The sequence below is a fragment of the Dromiciops gliroides genome, chromosome 2 (assembly GCF_019393635.1).
Source record: "Dromiciops gliroides isolate mDroGli1 chromosome 2, mDroGli1.pri, whole genome shotgun sequence".
Taxonomy (NCBI): domain Eukaryota; kingdom Metazoa; phylum Chordata; class Mammalia; order Microbiotheria; family Microbiotheriidae; genus Dromiciops; species Dromiciops gliroides.
Genome location: NC_057862.1, coordinates 550,884,697 through 550,908,123, shown reverse-complemented (window position 1 = coordinate 550,908,123; position 23,427 = coordinate 550,884,697). Strand labels below are relative to the sequence as shown.

The following is a 23,427-nucleotide window of genomic DNA, read 5'->3' as shown; positions in this document are numbered from 1 at the left end:
CCACCAAGTACTCTGTTATAGAGGTTATTCATTACAATCATATTAAACATATTTTCCACATTAGTCATGTTGTAAGAGAAGAATCATAACCAAAGGGGGAAAAAAGCATGAAAAAATAAACAACAACAAAAACAATCAAAAACAAATGTGAAAATAGTATGCTTTAATCTTCATTCAGACTCCATAGTTCTTTATCTTAATGTGGAGAGCATTTTCTACCATGAGTCCCTTGGCATTGTCTTATATCATATTGCTGAGAAGAGTTAAATCTATCACAGTTGATCATCACACAGTGTTGTTGATACTATGTACAGTGTTCTCTTGCTTCTGCTCATTTCACTCAGTATCAATTCATGTAAATTTTTCCAGATTTGTCTGAAATCCATCTGCTTATCATTTCTTACAGCACAATGGTATTTAATTATATTCATATACCACAACTTGTTTAGCCATTCTTCAATTGATGGGTATTCCCTCAATTTCCAATTCTTTGCCAAAACAAAAAGAACAACTATAGACATTTTTGTACATGTGGGTCCTTTCCCCTTTTTTATGATTTGTTTGGAATATAGACCTAGAAGTGGTATTGGTGGGTCACAGGTTTTATTTTGGGCATGGTTCCAAATTGTTCTCCAGAATGGTTGGATCAGTTCATAGCTCCACCAATAGTGCATTAGTGTTCCAGTTTTCTCACAACTTTTCCAACATTTATCATTTTCCTTTTTTGTCATATTAGCCAATTAGATAGGTGTGAGGTGGTACCTCAGAGTAGTTTTAATTTGCATTTCTCTTATCAATAGTGATTGAGAACATTTTTTCATATGGCTGTAGATAGCTTTAATATCTTCATCTGAAAACTGTTCATCTCCTCTGGCAATTTCTCAATTGTGGAATGACTTGTATTCTTATATATTTGATTCAGTTTTCTATATATTTTAGATACGAGGCCTTTATCAGAAACACTGACTGTAAAAAGTGTTTCCTAGCTTTCTGCTTTCCTTCTAGTCTTGTTGACATTAGTTTTGTTTGGGCAAAAACTTTTAAATTTAATGTAGTCAAAATGATCCATTCTGTATTTCATAATGTTCTCTATCTCGTCTTTGGTCACAAATTCTTTCCCTTTCCCTAGATCTGACAAGTAAACTGTTCCCTTCCTTTTCTAATTTGCCTATGATATCATCCAGATCATGTACCCATTTTGACTTTCCTTTGGTTTATGGTATGAGATGTTGGTCTATGCCTAATTTCTGCTATACTATTTTCCAGTTTTTCCAGCAGATTTTGTGAAATAGTGAGTTCCTATCCTGGAGGCTAGAATCTTTGGGTTTATCAAACAAGAGGTTGCTGTATTCATTTACTGCTGTGTTTTGTGTGCCTAACCTTTTCTACTGATCTACGCATTTCTTAGTATCAAATAGTTCTGATGGTTGCTGCAGCTAGGCTACCTTCCTTTGCATTTTTTCATTAATTCCCTTGATATTCTTGACCTTTTGTTCTTCCATATGAATTTTGTTATTTTTTTCTAGCTCTACGAAATAAATTTTTGGTAGTTTGATTGGCATGGCACTGAACAAGTAAATTAATTTTTTAAAAAAGTAGTAATTTAGGGGCAGCTAGGTAGCACAGTAGATAGAGCACCGGCCCTAATACGTGGTCAATTTTTGTGTATGTGCCATTTACTGCTGAGAAAAAAGTAAATTCTTTTCTATCCCCATTCAGTTTTCTCCAGAGATCTTAATCATATTTAATTTTTCTAAAATTCTATTCACCTATTTAATTTCTTTCTTGTTAATTTTGTGTTTAGATTTACCTAGTTCTGAGAGGAAGGGATTGAGGTCCCCTATTAATATAGTTGGTTTTTTGGGGGGGTGGGGTGGGGCAATGAGGATTAAGTGACTTGCTCAAGGTCACACAGCTAGTAAGTTGTCAAGTGTCTGGGGCCGGATTTTAACTCTGGTCCTCTTGAATCCAGGGCTGGTGCTTTATCTGCTGTGCCACCTAGCCACCCCACACTAATATTGTTTTGCTATTCCTTTAACTCAGTTCTCTAAGAATTTGGATGCTGTACCACTTGGTGCATACATGTTTAGTATTGTTATTACTTCATTGCCTATGGTAGCTTTGAGCAAGGTGTAGTTTCCTTCCTTATCTCTTTTAGTTAGGTTACTTTTTGCTTTTGCTTTGTCTCAGATAAGGATTGCTACCCTGCTTTTTTTTACTTCAGCTGAGGCACAATATATTCTGCTTCAGCCTTTTACCTTTACTCTGCATGTATTTCTCTGCTTCAGATGTGTTTCTTGTAAAAAACATATTGTAGGATTCTCATTTTTAATCCACCCTGCTATCTGCTTGTGTTTTTTAGGAGAGTTCATCACATTCACAATCATAGATTGTGTATTTCCCTGAATCCTATTTTCCCCCTTGTTTATACTCTTTCCTTTTTCTCTTTTCTTTCCCCCATCCCTTTTCACTAGTGTTTTGTTTATGGCCACCACCCTTCCTTCCATAAACTCTACCTCCATTTTGTCCGTTCCTCTTTTAACTCCTAGTTTACCCTCCCTTCTGTCAGCACCCCACTCTTTTCTTTCCCCTTTCCCCTTTTACTTTACTTCCCTATAGGGTAAGATAAAGTTCTATATCCAACTGAGTATGTACGTTATTACCTCTTTGAGCCAAATCAGATGAAAGTAAGGTCAAAACAATGCTCACTCCTCCTGTCTTTCCCTCTAGATCTTTTGTGCCTCATTATGTGATGTGATTGACCCCATTCTGCCTTCCTTTTCCTTTTCTCCCAGTATAATCCTTTTCGTTATGCCTTAAAGTGGTTGGTTTTTGTTTTTTTTTTGTTTTTTGTTTTTTGGCAGGGCAGTGAGGGCTAAGTGACTTGCCCAGGGTCACACAGCTAGTAAGTGTCAAGTGTCTGATGTCGGATTTGAACTCAGGTCCTCCTGAATCCAGGGCCAGTGCTTTATCCATGCGCCACCTAGCTGTCCCCTGTTGTTTTTTTTTAATATCATCATATCAGAATCAACTTATGGTCACACCTTCTGTCTATGTATACTCCTTCTGTCTGCCTTAATAAAGATACAGTTCTCAAAAGTTACAAGTATCTTCTTCCAGTGTAGGGATTGCAAACATTTTAACCTTATTGAATAACATGTTTTGGTTTTTGTCCCCTTTTTACCTTTTCGTATGTCTCTTGAGTCTTGTATTTGTAAGTTGAATTTTATGTTCAGTTCTGGGCTTTTAATTAGATGTTTCATTAGAAAAGTCCCCTATTTCATTGAATGCCCATCTTTTTCCCTGAAAGAGTATGATTAATTTTACTGAATAGTATATTCTTGGTTGTAAACCCAGTTCCTTTGCCCTCCAGAATATCATATTCTGGGGGCAGCTAGGTGGCGCAGTGGATAGAGCACCAGCCCTGGATTCAGGAGGACCTGAGTTCAAATCCGGCCTCAGACATTTGACACTTACTAGCTGTGTGACCTTGGGCAAGTCACTTAACTCCAATTGCCTCACCAAAACCAAAAACCAAAAACCCCAAACCAAAAAACAGAATATCATATTCCAAGCCCTCCAGTCCTTTAACATTGAAGCTGCCAGGTCCCATGTTTCTTGTTTTGTTGTTCCTTGATATTTAAATTGTCTCTTGCTGCTTGCAGTATTTTTTCTCCTTTACTTGATAATTCTAAAATTTGGCTACAATATTCCTTGGAGTTTTCCTTTTAGGGTCTCTTTCAGGAGGTGATTGGTGGATCCTTTTTTTTTTTTGAATTCTTTCAATAATGATTTTTTTCCGTCTGGTTCTAAAACATTGGGTTAGTTCTCCTTGATAATGTCATGAAATATTCTATCTAGGCTTATTTTTTAATCATGGTCCTCAGGTAGTACAATTATTTTTAAGTTGTCTCTCCTGGATTTATTTTCCAGGTCTGTTGTTTTTCTGAAGAGGTATTTTATGTTTTTTTTTTTGTTTTTATATTTTTTTCCAATTTTTATATTCTTGATTCTGCTTTACTTCTTCCTGTTGTCTCATTGAGTCATTAGATTCTATCTGCCCAATTCTGATTCTTAAGGAATTATTTTTGCCAGTCACTTTTTGCACCTCCTTTTCCATTTGTCCAATTACATTTTTAATGAGTTGTTTTCCTCAGTCATTTTTTCTCCTTTTTCCAAGCTATTGACTTTCTCTTGCCTAACTCTCATTCCCCCCTCCCCCCAATTTTCCTTCTACTTATGTTATTTGGTTTATAAAATCCTTTTTGAGCTGTTCCAAGAGGGCTTTTTGGTTTCAAGACCAATTCTTCCCCTTTAAGGATTCACATGTAGGCATTTTATCATTGTTTTCTTCCTCTGAGTTTATGTTTTGATCTTCTCTGTTGCCATAGTAATTTTCTATTTTTCTGTTTCTTATTCATATTTTAGCCTTTTTTGTGCCTTTTAAGGTTGATTTCTGCCCTTGGGGTACAACGTGCACTGTCCCAAACTCTTCTTGCTGGGCACTAGGGACCTAGTCACTGGCTTTCTTCTCTGAGGCGCCAGAAACTTACAGCTTGCTCACTGCACTGGAGTGGCCCAGCATACTTGGGCCTGTTGGGTAGCAGCTGGCAGATTGCCTTCTGAGTCGGGACTGGGGGCCTCACAATTGGTTTGCTGTGCCACTAGCTTGCTGAACCTTGGGTTCTCAGGTGCTGATCTGTGCTAAGAGCCTTTTGCTAGCTTGCCCAGACACCCTCTGCACTGAGCTGTGCTCCCCTTATACCCAAATAAAACATATCTTTCCTGAAGTTCTTCTAGGTTAGGTCAGAAGGTTATTTCATTCTCATTTTTTGCAGGTTTTGCAGGTCCTGAATCTGTTAAAAGATTTAATTTAATGTTGTTCTGGGGAGAATTTGGGAGAGTTCAGGTACCTTCCTAGTTTCACTCTACCATCTTGTCTCTGCCTTGCTGTATAACTTTATTTTTTTATTTTTTGCGGGGCAATGGGGGTTAAGTGACTTGCCCAGGGTCACACAGCTAGTAAGTGTCAAGTGTCTGAGGCCGGATTTGAACTCAGGTACTCCTGAATCCAGGGCCGGTGCTTTGTCTACTGCGCCACCTAGCCACCCCCGCTGTGTAACTTTAAATATAACATATTGAGCTCCTTTAGTTTTTCCATAAATTATAGAGATTTATTTAAAGTTTACTTTCCACATGTAATAAAGCCTTATGTTATTATACAAAATAACACTTTTGCTTCTAACCTGTGTTAAGTTTAAAAAGATATTTCTAGTCATATCATAATAAAATGAATGTTAGTAAAAACATATTAGAATATTTTGTGTTTTTGTTAATTACTCAATGATTTGGAAAATTATTTCATAAAATAACTGTGTTTGTAAATAATACATTTTTATATATAAGTATATAGTTATAAATCATGTTGTAGCCAACAAAAGCACAGAAAAATATGCTTTCTAACATTTTATTTTAGAAATATATAAACATCTAAAATTTGAGTTAAATATTTCATTTAGATAAATATGTATGTTCAGTTGTCTTCTTTAGAAAATACTTAAACTGAGGAAGTCTAATATATAAATTCAAATTATATTTATACCACTTAATTATCTTTGTGAAGTTGGCGAAATCAGTTTAATTCTCATTCTCAGACTCCTTTTATATTAAAGAAGGAAATAATAATCCCATCCCTACCAACCTAGTTGTTGTGAGGATTAAATAAGGGAAAAAAAAGAATACTTTGAAACAGTACCAATATAGATATATATGGTGTTATAATTTCAGAAAAATCAGTACATGGGAGTACAAAATCTTTTTCAATCAGTGAAATGGTCTTAAAATACAGTAATAAGACTTTAACTTGATCTCTTCCTTAATTCTATTTTTACATGAATTTCCTTGCAAATTTTATCACACTGGAGCAAAATGTTACCAAGGAGATAAGTGCAAATTTTCCCATGCTCCTCTCACTAAAGAAACAAAAGAACTTCTGGACAAAGTAAGTAGTATGTACACACTGTAATTACTGGTATATTCCCACAGATTGATTTGACTGAAATTCTTACTTTTTAAGCTACATATTTTTATTTTGTTTTGTTTTTTGGGGGCAATGAGGATTAAGTGACTTGTCCAGGGTCACATAGCTAGTGTCAAGTGTCTGAAGCCAGATTTGAACTCAGGTCCTTCCGAATCCAGGACTTGTGCTTTATCCACTGGGCCACCTTGCTGCTCCATAAGCTACATATTTTTATTTTTATTTATTTATTTATTTTTAGTGAGGCAATTGGGGTTAAGTGACTTGCCCAGGGTCACACAGCTAGTTAAGTGTTAAGTGTCTGAGGCCAGATTTGAACTCAGGTACTCCTGACTCCAGGGCTGGTGCTCTATCCACTGCGCCACCTAGCTGCCCCCATAAGCTACATATTTTTATAAAGAAAGTGACTTATTAGCCAAACAAGCACTTAAAGTTATTCTATTCTGTCCAAAGAAATTAATAAATGTTGGCAACATGAAAGTATCATTTCAATTATGGGAAAAAAATTTTGGCTAAGGATGTCATTTGTGTGTTTTATTTATCTCATTAAAATAAATTCAGCTGTCTATACTTTTTGCTTATCCAGTTCACATCTACTAACAACTGACCATTATTCTTGCAGAGTATCTTTTTATCCTTCCTTGATTCACTCTCTATTATATACACAGCATTATCCATTCTGGACCTTCTTCAGACATTCCCACCAACCCTACTCACCCCAACCCCAGCAGACTGCCTCTATTTGCTGAGCTTCCTCAAAACTCTCTAGAGCTTTACCTGTTCTTTTCTCCTTTTCTTAATTTTTCTGAGAAAGAAGCAGCTCTCCTCCTTGCCAAGATCATGTTCTATAAGTTGTGCCTTTAATCTTGTCCTTACTCTTCCTCCTGAGGAACTTGGCCATAGATTATTTCATCTTCAATCTCTTATCTTCTGGCTCCTTCCTTGTTTCCTGAAACATGCCCCAGTATCTCTCATCTTTAAAAAAGCTTTGATTCTACCCTACCATCCCCTCAAGACTGTCATCTTAAATTTATTTTCCTTTTCACTGCCATATTCTCTTACAGTCTCTTAATTGTCACATCCAGTGCCCTTGTCTCAAATGTCATTCTCCTTGACATCTCTGCAGCCTTTGATACTGTTGGTCACTCTCTCCTCGACATTCTTTTCACTTTAGGTTTTCAGGATCCCACCTTCCCCTGGTTCTTTATCTATCTGATCCCTCCCTCTTAGTTTCCTTTGCTGTATACTCACTTAGCTCACACCCTTTAAGCATAGGTGTCCCATAGAGCTCAGTCCTAGGCCCTCTTCTTTTCTCCCTCTATACAACTTCTACCAGCTTCCATGTCTTTAATTACCATATTTATGCTGATGAATCTCAAATCTACCTAAGTGCCAGCCTTTCCACTGACTTCCAGTCTCATATCTCCAAATGTTTCTCAGATATCTCAAACTGGATGTTCAGTAGACATCTTAAGCTGAATATGTCCAAAACCAAACTCATTATCTTTCTCCCTAAATCCTCCTTCCCTTCTACTTTCCCTATTACTCACAACCCTCAGGTTCATAACCTAGATGTCATTCTGGATTCCTCACTATTTCTCACTCCCCATATCCAAGCTGTTTCCAAAGTCTGTTGATTTGGCCTTTGCAGCATCTCTCAAATATGCTCCCTTCTCTCTTCTGACTTAGCCACCACTCTTGTACAGACCCTCATTACCTCATGCTTAGACTATTGCAATACCTGCTGGTGGTCTGCTTGCTTCAAGTCTCTTCCCACTCCAATCCACCCTCCTATTCAGCCACCAAAGTGATTTTCCTAAAAACATAGGTCTGACCATGTCACTTCCCTCCACCCCTCAAACTCCAGTGGCTTCCTATTGCCTCCAAGATCACATACAAAGTCCTCTGCTTAGCTTTCAAAGCCCTTCATGACCTAGCCCCATCCTACCTTTCCATTCTTCTTATACGTTATTCCTCACCAAAGCATTCTCTCACTTAAAATCCAATTCAGGGCAAGTCATGACATCACCTCTGCGTCATGGTCCTCTTTAGGAATGAAGGACAAACAGCAATAGCTCACTCTGTTTTCTTTGATCCAGTGACTCCAGCCTCCTGGCTATTCTACCAACAAGATACTCCATCTCTTAGCCCTGGACAATTTCTCTGGTTGTCTCCCATGCCTGGAATATGTTTCCTCCTCATCTCTTCCTACTTCCTTCCCTGGCTTCCTTTAAGTCCCAGCTAAAATCATATCTTCTACAGGAAGACTTTCCCAACCCCTCTCAATTCTAGTGCCTTCCCTTTGTTAATAATTTTCCATTTATCCTATATATAGCTTGCTTTGTATATATTGTTTGCTTGTTATCTCTCCCATTGAATTGTAAGCTGCCCCATTGGATTGAGAGCAGAGACTGGCTTTTTCCTCTTCTTGTATCCCCGGTGCTTAGCAGAGTATCTGCCACATAGTTGGTGCTTAATAAATGTTTGATTGATAGATATTCATGGAAAAAGACTACATGCATTGCCTTTACATTCTCACTATCCACTCACTTCTCAGCCTTTTGCAATCTGGATTTGGATTCCACTGCTTTTTGGAAAGCCCTTCCTCAGAAGTTACCAATGGCCTCTTAACCACTAGATCTAAAGGACTTTTCTGATCCTCTGCCCCCCGACCTCTTCCAGTTTCTGACACAGTTAAACATCACTTTTCCCAGAATCCTCTTTTCTCCCTTGGTTTCTGTAACAGGGATCCCTTCCTAACTAGCCATTCCTTTTCATTCTCTTTTTGCTCAATCATTATCCCCCCATAAACTGTCTCATACTGCTTTCCCTCCATATGACCCCTTGCATAATGATCTCACCCACTCCTATAGGTAATCATCTCTACATAAATAATTACCAGATTTCTGTATCCAACTCTGATCTCTTTTCTGAATTTCAAACCATTATCACAGGGCATTTTTTTCTTGGATTTTCCTTTGACATTTCAAACTCAACTTTTCTAAAACAGAACTTTTTATCTTTCTTCCTATAAATCCCTACTCCACCTTCCACTTGTTTCCTTTGAAGGTCGACATTCCTCCTAGTCATCTAGTTTTCATACTGACAGAATCATCCTTGATTCTTCCCTCTTCCTGAATTCCCCATATTCAGTCAGTTGCTGTAGCCTCTTTATTTTATTGTCACAACTCTCACATCAGTTAATTCATTGTAGTTCAACCTTCATTTATTATTTGGCACAGATATTCTGCTATGTCACCTTCTCTTCATTTACTTGGCTATAATCCTTGTATTAGGCCCTTATTATATCATGCCCTATCACATGATAACTATTTTAAAACCTAATGGGTCTCCCTGGTTTCAGTCTCTAATTCATTATCCACAAAGTTGTCAGAATAATTTTTTTAAGACACAGTTTTGACATCAACCCCTATTTTAAAAAATCTCCAGTAACTTCTGATGGCCCCGAGGATAAAATAACACATTCCTCATCCTGTATTTTAAGGCTCTCTATAATCTGGTTCCAATCTCCTTTTCCATTCTTATTTTTTATTACTATCCTTCATATATTTTTTAGCCAAACTAGACCATAATTTCCCTGAACTTGGAATTTTCTCTTCTGTCTTTGTGCTTTTGCATAGGCTGTTCCCATCCCTGAAATGTACTCCCTTCTTGTCTCTGTCTTTCAGAATCATTAAATTCCTTTAATGATGAAGCTGATTAAGCACAGTTTAGGTGTCACTTCTCCATGAAGCATTTTGTCATCCCCTAGTTGTATTCTTTTATTCATTAAATAACTTTGTATTTATTTATCTGTGTACATGTCATATTACTCCAGTAGAATGTAAGTTCCCTAAGGTCAAGGACTCTTTGTTGTCATTATATTCCCAAACTGTCTTGCACAGAGTAGGTATTTAATTAATATTTATTCAATTAAATTGAATTGAATTTGGTCCAAATTGGAACAAATTTGTTATTCTTTCATTGATAGTTTAACAAAAACTCTAAATTGTTTTAAGAAAGTTCTTGAAGAGTAAAAATTGTTTCCCTTCCTCAGAATAATTCTTTAAGAGGAAGAAAATATTGGAAATTTCCAATTCCTCACTGGATAATTTTGAACAGATTATATATCTTGAGATATCGTATATCATTATAGTCAGTTATCAACCCTTTGGTGCATACAAAATTAAGTATTGATTTAAGAATTACCATGATCATCATCATTATTTTTTTTTTGGCAGCGCAGTGGGGGTTAAGTGACTTGCCCAGGGTCACACAGCTAGTAAGTGTCAAGTGTCTGAGGCTGGATTTGAACTCAGGTCCTCCTGAATCCAGGGCTGGTGCTTTATCCACTGTGCCACCTAGCCGCCCCCAATTACCATCATTATTACTGGTTTTGTGACAATGAACCTTAATTTCATATCTGCAAAATGAAAGTAATAGAATATATACCTCTGTTTCATTGGTTAAGGGGAAACGTACGTGTATGTGTGTGTGTGTGTGTGTGTGTGTTACTACCATCATCATGACTCAGAGTTCCACTGGATTATGCATTTGTTAGGCAGTTAATGAAAAAGACCTAATATTTTTTAGGTAATTAGAAAACTAGAGGAACCAAATAATGTCTTGCTTTGAGGATTTAAAAGCAAATGGAAATAGACAGGAATTATTCAGTAAATATTCAATATTAAAATTCTGCCAATGTGTGTTAAGTACCTGCTGTGAACAGATTTGTACTAGGTCCTGGGAATATATTGGTAGATATGGCATAAGCCCTACTTTGAAATTGCTTATAATCCACTGGTATCAAAATCAATGTAATGTAATTTACAAATAAATGTAATACCATGGTAAGCAACATAAATGCAATGTCCATGCAAAAGCCTATAAGAAATTTGAGGAAGGAGCAGGGTTAGGGAGTCCAGCAGAGGCTTCAAGGAACAGGTGGCATCTAAGCTGGGACTTGAAGGAAGGAAAGGGCTTTTGTTTGTTTGTTTCTTTTTTTGTGGGGCAACGAGGGTTAAGTGACTTGCCCAAGGTCACACAGCTAGTAAGTGTCATGTCTGAGTCCGGATTTGAACTCAGGTCCTCCCGAATCCAGAACCAGTGCTTTATCCACTGCACCACCTAGCTGCCCCAGGAAAGGGCTTTTAAAGATGGGGGTAGTATAATACAAAGCCATGGAGATTGGAGAGGGAAGAATAAGAATGGGGAAGGACAGAGTAATCCTAGCTGGTTGACATGTAAAAGATAAAAAGATGGTAATGTCAGGTAAAACTGGATGGGTAGTTTTGAACCAAATGTTGGAGGGCATTAGATTCTTGGATCAAGAGTTTATTCTTTTTAGGGCCAGTTAGGTGGTGCAGTGGATAGAACACCAGCCCTGGATTCAGGAGGACCTGAGTTCAAATCTGGCCTCAGACCCTTGACACTTAGTAGCTATGTGACCCTGGACAAGTCACTTAACCCCAATTGCCTCACCAAAAAAAAAAAAAAAGAGTTTATACTTTTTAAATTAGACAATAGGAAGTCATTGAAAGTTTATTACTAGAGATGCATTAAAATTAGTCATGCAGCAATGTGGAGTATGGATTGTAGAAAGGCTACAATGGAGGCAGGAAGACTAGTTAAGAGGCTATTGCAATAGTTAAAGAAAGAAGTAAGTGCCCAAACAAGGGTGGTTATAGTGGGAGTAAAAATGAAGAACCAGATACAGAAGAAATTGAAGAAGTATGATTGGTAAAATTTGGCAGCTATTTGAACATGTGGGATAAGGGGGAAAAAAGAGCCAAAGACAATTCTAAAATTATGAGATTGGGAAAATGAAGGCATCATTGGCAGAAATGGAAAAACTAGAGGGAAGATCATGATGAGGGAGGAAGATAATGAGTTCTGTTTTACACATATTATTTTAAGTGCAAATGGGACATAGAGATAGAAGTATATAGCAGAAAGTTAAAATATGGTTTTGGCTTTCTGGGGAGAATTTGAGAAGTGAAAATCTAGATTTAGGAGTCATCTGCATGGAGATGATCATTAAAGTCATGGGGGATAATAATGGAAAAGAAGGCCAAAAATGGTAAGTACTTTAAGAAAGATCCATATTTCAGGAGTGAGAAGAAGGTGAGGATCCAGCAAAAGAGGTAAAAAGCATTAGTTAAAAATGCAAATTAACCATGAGAGTACAGCATCAAAGAAGCCAACAAAGGGAAGGTGATGACATGGTCTACAGAGTTATATGATGCTGAGGTAAAAAAAGATAACAGATAAAAAGATGTTAGGGAATGTAGTGACCTAGAGAGAGAGAGAGAGAGAGAGAGAGAGAGAGAGTTCAGTAGAATAGTAGAGACTGAAAGTAGATTACAAGGGATTGAATTACTGGTAGAGACAGCAAGTAAAGTCTTCTTCACAGGAGTTTGATAGAAAACAGAGATGATAGCTTGAGGGGAAACAGTGGGAAATTAAGGAAGGGTTTTTTGTTTTTGTTTAGGAAAAAGGAGCTACCTGAACTTATTTGTAGAGTGAGGGGAGGGACGAGAGAGAGAGAGAGAGAGAGAGAGAGAGAGAGAGAGAGAGAGAGAGAGAGGGAGAGGAGCAATATAAGATGATAATATAGTATGCTAAGATAGCATTAGGAATTGTTCAAAGGGCAGATAATACTCTAGTCAAGAACTTGTTTTCATGATAGGCCTCAGTTGCATAAAAATAATGTAATCTTCTTTTAGGTTCTGAATACTGAAGAGGAACCACAAAATGAAGATGAAAGGGAGTTAGAAGAACTTAGAAGGCGTGGCATTGCTCCTCTTCCTAAACCACCTCCAGGAGTTGGCCTTTTGCCAACCCCACCAGAGCATTTTTCATTTTCAGAATCAGAAGATAACTTTCAAGCAGATCTTTCTGATGAATTTAAGAAAATTCCATCTCTCTTTGAAATAGTTGTAAAACCTACTGTGGATTTAGCACACAAGATTGGGAAGAAGTAAGTCAGAATTCCAGTAGTAAAGTTCCATAGTAAAATACTATGCTTTCAAACAAAGGTCTGATTCTTATGTAAAATGAGGCCTCCTTGTCTGCTTTCCACATGATCCCTGTACCTAATAGTACACTAATTTAACAAATGTTAAATTGTTAGTTGCAAGGATATTTTTTTTCATTTTAATCAATAATTTTGTCCTTTTGTTTTCAGCCTTGATTTTGTTTTGTCTAGTCCTCCCAAACTGTTTCTCCCATGATTTTTATGTGGAAGTACTAGTTTGGAAGATCCCAGACATTTTAACATGGAGATGAAACCTCTTTTTCATGAAGTTGTAAATGTTCTTTTCCTAGGTCTGGCAACATGAAGGGTGGCTAATGATACCATCTTTTACATTTCCTCTAACCTTTCCCACTTCAAGGCACCACCTAACAGTGTAGCACCGTAACCACAATCTGAATTGTTTCTGGCATCCTTATTTACACTTCTCTAGTTCAGTACCAGTAAAGTGTTTGTGGCTGCCCTTAGAAGTTGTACTCCTAAGGAACAATACCAGAACTTCCCTCTAAGAATTAGAATTTTTTAACCACTGCTTCAAAGCACTGAAATTGGAGTCAAAGGATTTAGATTCATATCTCAGCTCTGCCAGTTATGAACTTAAAAAGCAAGTCATCTGATAATGACATTTTGATAACCTACCTACAGATGTCATAGGATTTAGAACTGAAAGAGACCTTAGAGATCATCTGAGTCCAACATTCTGATTTTACAAATGAGATCTCTGGGGCCCAGAAAGGTTTTGACTTTTCCAAGGACACACAGGTGCCTAGTAGCAGGACTAGGATTTGAACTCAAGTCCTCAGATTCCTCCAGAAAAGTACTTTGTAAAATGTTGCCCGATTGCAAATAATTTTTATTATCATCTAGCTAGCAATCTTCCGTGGTATTCTCAAGGTATTTCTAAGCTTCAGTAGCCTTAAAATAGCTATTAAGTTTAGTGCTTAAATTTCTGTGTGAGATGAGAAGCCTTTATTTATTATCAGGATTAGAGAAAAGGTGAACCATTGGATCTCCCAAATTTTCCTACATTAGCCTATGTAGTATTTTTTAAAAGATCATAGATGAAAAAACAAAAGAAAGATCGTAGATGACTTCCTTCTCCTTTTTGAACTATTTTATAAGTTTAACATTTTCAAAAGAGAATAAAGGAATCATCTGTTAGCTACCTTTGATCTTATGTGCCCTCATAATTGTCTCTGTGGCATTCAGGAATTACTAAATGCTCCCATTTTCCTCTTCTCCAGACTGCTTCTGAAGAAATAGAGGGAAGAATAAGCAGCAGTGGATCCCAAAATACCATGTACATTGCTGTTCTTTTGGACCAAAACATGTGACTATTTAAACCAATAGATAGCAATTATTATAATTGAACATATCAAAGATACTTACAACTACTATGTAAAGCTTGCCACATATGTTTTAATTTTGATATGAACTTACTGCTATTCCATCCAGATGAATTCAAGTAGTGCCAGAATGATAAGTTAAATGTTTGGTAATGTGAACAATCAGTGAAATTCCCCACCTCTTTATTTAATGGCCCAAATGAGAGACAATAAATAATAAGCTAATGAATAACTATAGGGCTATTCATTATCATAAGGGGACAAATCCTGAAAGGCATACAAAATAAAATGTGGGTAAAATGATACATTAGTTAAAAAGTGAACAAGTATATTAGGAGAGGACTAATTCTAATATGCATTTTCCCTTTCAGTATGTATAACTCCTTGAGACTAAAAGAAACCCCCCCCCCAAAGTCATTGGATGGCATCTAGTTATCATTACAGTGCTAATAACAATCACTCACAAGTGCCTTTAAGACATAGAGAACATATATATAGATATAGATATATATCTATGTATATGCATGTATATGTACATGTATATGCATATATTTTCATTGAATCCTCCAGACATGTCAATATTGTTGTGCCTACCTTACTGATAAAACAACTGAGTCTGAAAGAAATTAAGCTTATTTGCCAAAATACATAAAAGTAGATCAGCTTACACTTAATTAAGCTCTAACTCCAGATCCTGTGCTTTTTCTGCTACACCAAAGTACCTTCCCCAAAGGATCATGAATTATTTAAACGTTGTATGTGTTCTAGCACTTATTAAAGTACTTTGCATGGTGGTGCTAATACATTTTAAATTGAATTGAAGGGAATCTACCACTTTTACATATTATAAAACATATCACTAACATTTCTTCCATTTTTGAAACATTATCTTTGAAAGTTGGATAGTGTGCTTAATTAGCATGAGTAATGTTTGACTAAAAGGAATGTTCAAATGTTAAATATACTAAAGTATCTTTTTTTCCTTTTTTTTTTTTTTTGGTGGGACAATGAGGGCTAAGTTACTTGCCCTGGGTCACACAGCTAGTAAGTGTTAAGTGTCTGAGGCCAGATTTGAACTCAGGTCCTCCTGACTCCAGGGCTGGTGCTCTATCCACTGTGCCACCCAGCTGGCCCTATACCAAAGTATCTTAAAGAAAATATAGAACCATTTTGAAATGTCCTCACTTGGCACTCGTTTTGAGACATTTAATCTTGGTGAAAAAGAAATGAAACTAAGAGAATAATTTGTCATTTTATACTAATTGCAATTATACTTTTAGAATAATTCTCTGTATCAAGTTTGACTGTATGATGGTATATTTCCACTATACATTTATGGAGATGACCTCTATATCACCACCACTAGATTTTTTTTTTGTAGGGAGAACAGTAAGAATGAGGAGGACTAAAAAATGTTACAGTGTGTTATAGTGGATGTAATGCTAGGTTTGTAATTAGGAAAACTAGGGCTTAAATGACCACTTTGATAGTCATGTGACCATAGGCAGGTCACTTAGTGCATTTTCTCCTCTGTAAGAATGAGAGTAATACCTTGTAACTATCCATTTTATGGAGTTGTTGTAAGGCTCAAATGGAAAAATATATGTAAGGCAATTTGTAAACTTTTTAATGCTTTGTAGGTGTAGTTATAATAAATATCATAGTACCTTTCTTCAGAGAATATTTGTCATATGGGTAAATAAAGAAGAATTGTGTTTTTCATTTTACAAAGATAATGTGACAAAATTGATGCTGTTAGCAATAAGGAATTTGTTTCAGACTTCATTGTCCACTGAGGAAAATATTAAGAAAATAAGTCTTAATGCAGAAATGTGTTTAATGTTATATATCAGATTACCTGCTGTCTAGGGGAGGGAGGGAGAAAAAATTGAAATTGGAAATCTTATCTAAACAAAGGTTGAAAACTTAAATTAATTAATTAATTAATTAAAAAAATAAGTCTTATAATTTCCATCTTAGGATATACACTGGTGGTATATTAAAATACAAACCAGGAAAATAGCTTTTGAAAATGTCTAGAATTTTTACATGTCTATTCTATAGCATAGCACTTAAGATAATAATAACATTTTGTAATAACATCAGTAATCAAGACAGAGGCAGATTAAGAAGAATAAGGAAGCAACAGGTTATCAATAGGAACTGAGGAAGCAGTGGAAATAAGAAAAACAACACAAAACATCTTGTAAATGTTAAGCAAAATTAATACTTCAAAAAAACTTTAAAAGTAATATTTATGGTTTCTATCTTTGGTAGAAAGTACTTATGAATATTCATTTAGGTATTTACACTTTTTTTTCTCAAGATTTAAGTTAAGAAAAACATAAACATATTCTTTCTTTTTACAGGCCACCAGCATTTTATAACAGTGCCTCACCACCAGGACCACAGTTTCAGGGAAACAACCCACATCAGCATATGTACAATTCAGGGTCAAGTCCAGGTCCTGGTCCTAATATGTCTCAGGGACACAATGGTCCTGCAATGCACCCAGGTTCCCCTGGACACCACCAATGTACAGGTCCTCCTGGCCCACCAATGCCACATAGCCCACCATTGCAACCTGGTCCACCTGGATTTTTAGGACCTCATAATCAATCTGGAGGACCCATTCAACCAGGCCCACCTTTAACTCCACCAGGTATGAGTGGTTCCTATAACTCAACAGGAGTCCAGGGACATATGATGAACATCACTATGGAAAATCAGTGTTCTTCAGGTCCATCTTACCAGCAGGGTCCCAATGAAATGCAGCTCAATGCCAACTACGAGTCCCTACAAAACCCAGCTGAATTCTATGATAATTATTATTCACATCAAGCTGTACATAATTTTCAGACAGCCAATAACTCCGGTGGTAAGTTTATCTTTGAAATTCTATGTTTAGTTCTTTGTTTAGCATTTTATCATTTTAAGATAATTTTACAAGTGTAGTATTTATTGAGTACTAAATAAGTTGTATTCTTAGGAACAATTTTAGATGGCAATACATAGCCAAAGGATGTTTTTCATAAAGTCACTTATATGATTTAGTGGCAGTGTGACTGAGAGTTATTACATAGACTTGTGGGGGAGGGGAATTGATCATTATGGCCTCTGTTCACCAGTGATAGCTATAAAAATAGGGTATCCTGTCAACAAAGTACTTAGAAGAACAATAGAACAGTACAAACAGGGTACATCCTGTGTCTTCCACGTATTTCATATAGTTGCACCAGAAAAAGAAAAATTATTTTAAAATATATTTGTGCAGTTTGTAAATACTTGAGAATTAGGCATGGTGATAAACTGTTACATTCTTGGTTGTGTGCAGAAGAATTATATACTTAAGCATTTCTGAGGAACTAATAATTCTTGGGAAATAAATTACATTGAAAATTATTTTTTAACAGTAAAGGCTTGCTAATAAATGAGGACATCACAATCAAAATATAATTTAATGTTTTTATTTCAACATTTGACCAAATTAATGTTTTATTATTTGGATTTTTTAAAAAATCAAAATTGAATAATTCATGAATAAGAAATAATCATTTTTCTGTCATTTGGCTAATTAATTGTATAATGAAACTTATTCCAGTTACCTCATAGAATCATACATCTAGGATGAAAAGAAACTTTTGAGATTATCTAGTTCAATCCTCTCTGAAGGACAGAGATTTAAGTGACTTGCCTAAGTTCATGAAAGTAGTTAATAGCAGAGCTGGGATTTGCACCTAGCTTCTCATACTCAAGCTATAGTACTTTTTTCCACTCTACTAACCATTCATAAAAATGTCTTATGCTTCATTTGGTTGTATACATCAACCATTCTTGGTTGGGCTAAATATTGTTATAATTTAAGTGTTGATTAAGATAAAACATGTGAATTATCAAATATATCATTTAGCACTTGATTACTTCAATATTAAGGTAGACTGTGAAAATATGTTGTAAAATATGATTTAGATTTTTTAAATGAAAGACACCGAAGTTTATAGACTATTTCGAAGTCTCATACCTATATATCATAAAGTTTGTCTTCAAGAAGTGAGTCAGTCGGTGCTAAATATGTTGAAAACTAGTTGGCATCAGTAAAACAGTGAAATATACCCTCTTTTATAAATGACAGGAAAAGATTGGTTTCTATCTAGTATGACTTATTTTAGAATCAGATTTTATATATATATATTATATATATATGTGTGTGCGTGTGTGTGTGTGTGTGTGTGTATGTGTGTGTGTATATGGGTATCAGACCACATATAATTATTATATTATAATTAGAGCAAAAGAACAATGCCAGATTTGAAAAAAGGACAAAAAATGAAGACACTGCAAATAAATACAATGCAACCTGACCTTCTGACACAAGGCATTGTTGCTGAAAAATGTAAAATGGAGACAGGCAAAGATAATTAGTCAGCTAGCATTTATTAAGCATCTACTGTGTGCTAGGCAGTGTGCTAAGTGCCAGGGTACAAAGAAAGCTAAAAAACAAAGTAGGTCTGGCTTTCAAGGAACTTTACAGTTTAATGAGGGGGACACCATCCAAATAAGATGTGAGAAACTGGGGGTGGTCCTAAAGGAAGGCACCAAGATTAAGAAAGATTGAGAAGAGCTTCTTTCAGACTTTAGTCAAGACTTAAGAAAGCCAGAGAAGCAAAGAAGTGGAGGTGAGGGGGGAGAGTGTTCCAATGATAGCCAATAAAAACACTTGGAATTGGGGAATGGAGATCTTGTATAAGGAACAGCCAGGAGGCAAGTATCATGGGTCACAGAATAGGTAGAAAAAGTGTAAGAAGAGTGGGAAAGGAAGATGGCAGATTATAAAGTGCTTTAAAAGCCAAACAGAAGATTTTATATTTGATCCTGAAGCTAATAGAAAACTACTGGAGATTATTGAATGTGAGGGGAGGTGATATGGTCAGACTTGTGCTTTTGGTAGATCAGTTTGATAGCTGAATGGAGCATGGATTAGAGTATGGCAGACTTAAGGCAGAGATAGTAACAAGCAGACTATTACAGTAGTCCAGCAGTAAGTTGACGAGGGCTTGTTCCAGGGCAGTAAGTGTTCAAGAAGAGAAAGAGGAGTATATAAGAGATGTTTTGAAGGTAGAAATGATGAGACTTAGCAACTGATTGGCTTGGGGATGGTGGGGTTGAGAGAGAAAGTGTGAAAATGAAGATGACACCTAGGTTACTGGGAAGATGGTGTTACTTTTGACAATAATAGAGAAGTTAAGAAGAAGTGATGGTTTGGGGGGAAAGGTAATGAGTTCAGTTTTAGACATGTTAAGTTTATGCTGTCTACAAAACATCCAATTCAAGATTTCCAGTGGGCAATTGGAAATGTGAAACTGTAGATCAAGAGAAAGGTAAAATTATCATCCGCCTAGAGATTATAGTCAAATCTCTGGGATCTGATGAGATTACCAAGTGAAATAGAGTCGAGGGAGAAAAAGACTCAGGAAAGAGCCCTTTGGGATACCCATGATTAATGGACATGACCTAGATAAAGATTCAGTAGAGGAGACTGATCAGACAGAGACAAGGAGAACCAGGAGAGAACAGTGTCATGAAAACCTAGAGAGAAGAGAGTTTCAAGTAGAAAAGGGTGATTGACAGTTTCAAAGGTGGATCAATGTAAAGGTCAAGAAATATGAGAATTGAGAAAAGGCCATTAGATTTGGCAATTAAGAGATCATTATTAACTTTGGAGAAATCAGTTTCAATTCATTGATGAGGTTGGAAGTCAGACTGCAAAGATAATCCTGTTTTCTGTAGAATTTTAACTTCTGTAGAATAGTCACCCACAGTGAGGGGACCAAATGAAGCTAGAAGCCACACATAGCCAACCAACCCTTGATCTCCTTGCCAAGGGGGAAGATATGTCAGCTAGGAAGCAACAGCACATTAAAGTACAAATGTATTTGTATAACATGAGAATGAAGAAAGAGTATGAACATTATCTTATAAAAGAGCAAAAAAAGCAGTAGAGGTGAAAACAGATCTATAGAAAGCTTGATGTGAAAGCCAGTGAAGTTTTATTAGACGATTTCCATTTATAGATGAAAGTGACAAAAGAATAATAAATATCAGAAAACAGCATAGATTTGTCAGCATTTTCATAATGACCTGTCTTCATCAATTCATCAATAACTACAAACCCATATAAAAAAGTTCTTATTTTGATAAAGTATTTTTATGAAAATAATTTCAAATTTAGAGTCTATTCTTGATGAAACTGTAGGAAGGAAATAGACATTTTCACAAGTAATTTTCCACTGTAGAGCATATTTTTGTAGTCACACAATTGGCCAGAAAAAAATAAACTCCATTACCATAGATTAAGATCCTCTGCTCTATAACTTCTCCTTGAGAGTCTGGAAAGATTTCAGGGGGTTCATGAACTTGAATGGGAAAAAAATTACATGGCTATTTTCATTAATCTCTAACTGAAATATAGTTTTTCTTTCAGTTATCATTTTTTTAAAAAGGAACATTGAGGGTTCCATAAGTTTCACCTGACTGCCAAAAAGGATCCATGATGCAAAAAAGATTGAGTACTTGGTATAAATAATACAAAATCCCAGAATCTCAGAATTTCCAGTTTGGAAGGTACTTTGTAGCCATCAAGTTCTGAAAAAAAATTCTCTTTACAGTAGAGGTCATAAGTGTTTATGTAGTCTTTACTTGAAGACTTCAAGTGAGGAGTGACCTACTCTATTGTACTTTTTGATATTACTAAATGTTAGGAAGTTTTTCAGAATGTTTTTAACATCATGCCTAAATTTGCCTCTCATCTATTTTTATCCATCACTTGTAGTTCTGCCCTCTAGGGCCAAATAGAACAGATTTAATCTTTCTTCAGCTAAAGATGAAGGCTTTTTTCTTCAGATAAACCCACCAGTTCTTGCAACTGATTCTCATATAGCATGAGGATCACCATTCTGGATGCTGTCTTCCTTTCCTTTAGACCCATAACAGTTTATCAGTGATCTTCCTAAAATGTTGCCTCCAAGGCTTCAGATATGGTCTGGCCAAGGGTAATACAAAGGGACTTTCTTTCTTAGTTGAAGAATTTGGATGTTCAGACCTGTGACATCATCAATGTGGGATAGAGATAAAGATGAACAATCTGTTTGCCACTTAGAATAAAGAGTTTCTGGGGCAATAAGAGGTTAAGTGACTTGCCTGTGGTTACTCCAGTACTAATTGTTAAATGTAAGACTTCAACCCCATTTTTCTTGATGCCACAGCCTTCTGTTTAGTTTGTAAGCACCTTGAATACAAGGAATGTCTTTTGCCTCTTTTTGTTTCCCGAAAGCTTAGCATAGTGCCTGTCATATAGTACTTTCTTAATGAGTATTTATTGATTGATATGTATCACAGTAGAACTTTTACCTCCTTGTACATGGAGGCTATAATTCTCTTAGTGTGACTTAAAATTGTATTAACTTTCTTAGTTCCTGAATATATTGAGCTAAATAGTCTACTAAAATACCTATCTCTTTTTAGAAAAGTGTCTCTTCTATCTTGTATTAGCGAAGGTAATTTTTTTTAACCCATCTAAAACTTTATCCCATTTATCCCAATTAAATTTCATCCTTTTTCAATTCAGTCCACTGTTCTAATCTGTAGAGATACTTTTGAATTCTGAATCTATAATCCATTGTTAACTACCACTCCCAAATCTGTGTAATCTGCAAATTGTCAATGGTGCTATCCAAGTCATTGGTTTTAAAAAAAAGAGATCATGTGAACTTGATTGACATGAAGACATAATGTCACCAAAGGTCTGAACCACTATCATGAAGAATTTCCTCCAAATGCTCCTGTTTGCAAATGCTTTTGAGTTAATTATATTAAGTCCAAGAATAACACAGGCCTTCCCAATGATATTCATGACTTTATTCAATGAATAGCTAAAATGCCACCATTCAAAAAAGGTTAACTTCATTGTCTATATAGGAAAAACAAATGTATGTTGTCCAGACCATTGGCCTGTTGTCCAATGTCCAGTACACATCTAGGACAGGCACTGCAAGATAGACAGTAAACTGACCACAAATAAACAGGAGGAAGAGAATAGGTCAAATTTTATTTAGGAATTTGTGCAATGTTTTGAACAATGCCAAGCTTTTTCCTGACACAGAATCCATCTTTTTAACACTGTTTTTCTAGTTATGTTGTATATTTATGACTTAGAACATCACAGTATCCAAAGTATGAAAATTATGGGTAATGCAAAAGGCAATGGAGAAATTTATTTAAGTAAACTATAGAATATTTCCATTAATGACCTATGCATAAGATATGACATAAGAAACATTTGGGAAATGTATAATTGGAAAATGATCATAGATTCTTGTAAGAGACCCTTGAGATCAGATAGAGTAAGGAATTCGCCCATGGTCACATCAGATAATACACATTTATTAAACATCTAAGTGCCAGACACTGTGCTAAGCTCTGGGGATACAAAAAGAGGCAAAAGGCAGTCCCTGCTCTCAAGGAGCTTACAATCTAATGAGGAAGACAACATTCAGACAAATATAAACAAAGCAAGCTATATACAGAATAAATGGGAAATAATTAACAGAGGGGTTAAGGAATGTTCTAGGACAAGACAGGATTTCAGTTGATACTTAAAGGAAGCCAGGGAAGTCAGTTGGCAGAGATGAAGAAGAAAAGCATTCTAGACCTAAGGAACCACCAGAAAAAATGCCCAGAGAGAGTGCCTCGTTGGTTGAACATTTCCCAACAACAAACCAACAGCCAATGTCACTGGACCAAAGAGTACAGGTTGGGGAGTAAGGTATAAGTTTATTAAGGTAGGAGGGGACTATATCATAAAGGGCTTTGAATGCCAAACATAGCAATTTGTATGTGATTCTTGAGGCAATAAGGAACTATTGGAGTTTTTTGAGTTGTTCAGAGTGTACTTTTGATGGCTGAATAGAGGATGGACTGGAATGAGGCAGGCATACTCATCAGCAGAATCTTCA

At 36.0% G+C, this 23,427-nt stretch overlaps 1 protein-coding gene across 1 annotated transcript in view; it reads left to right on the top strand.

The window, feature by feature from the left end:
• ZC3H6 (zinc finger CCCH-type containing 6) overlaps nucleotides 1-23,427 on the top strand; it is a 65,323-nt gene that overhangs the window by 30,270 nt on the left and 11,626 nt on the right. The window contains exons 8-10 of the mRNA XM_043986664.1: nucleotides 5,892-6,001; nucleotides 12,763-13,016; nucleotides 16,786-17,294. Coding sequence (XP_043842599.1) covers nucleotides 5,892-6,001; nucleotides 12,763-13,016; nucleotides 16,786-17,294 — 873 coding nt within the window. The remainder of the gene's footprint in view (nucleotides 1-5,891; nucleotides 6,002-12,762; nucleotides 13,017-16,785; nucleotides 17,295-23,427) is intronic.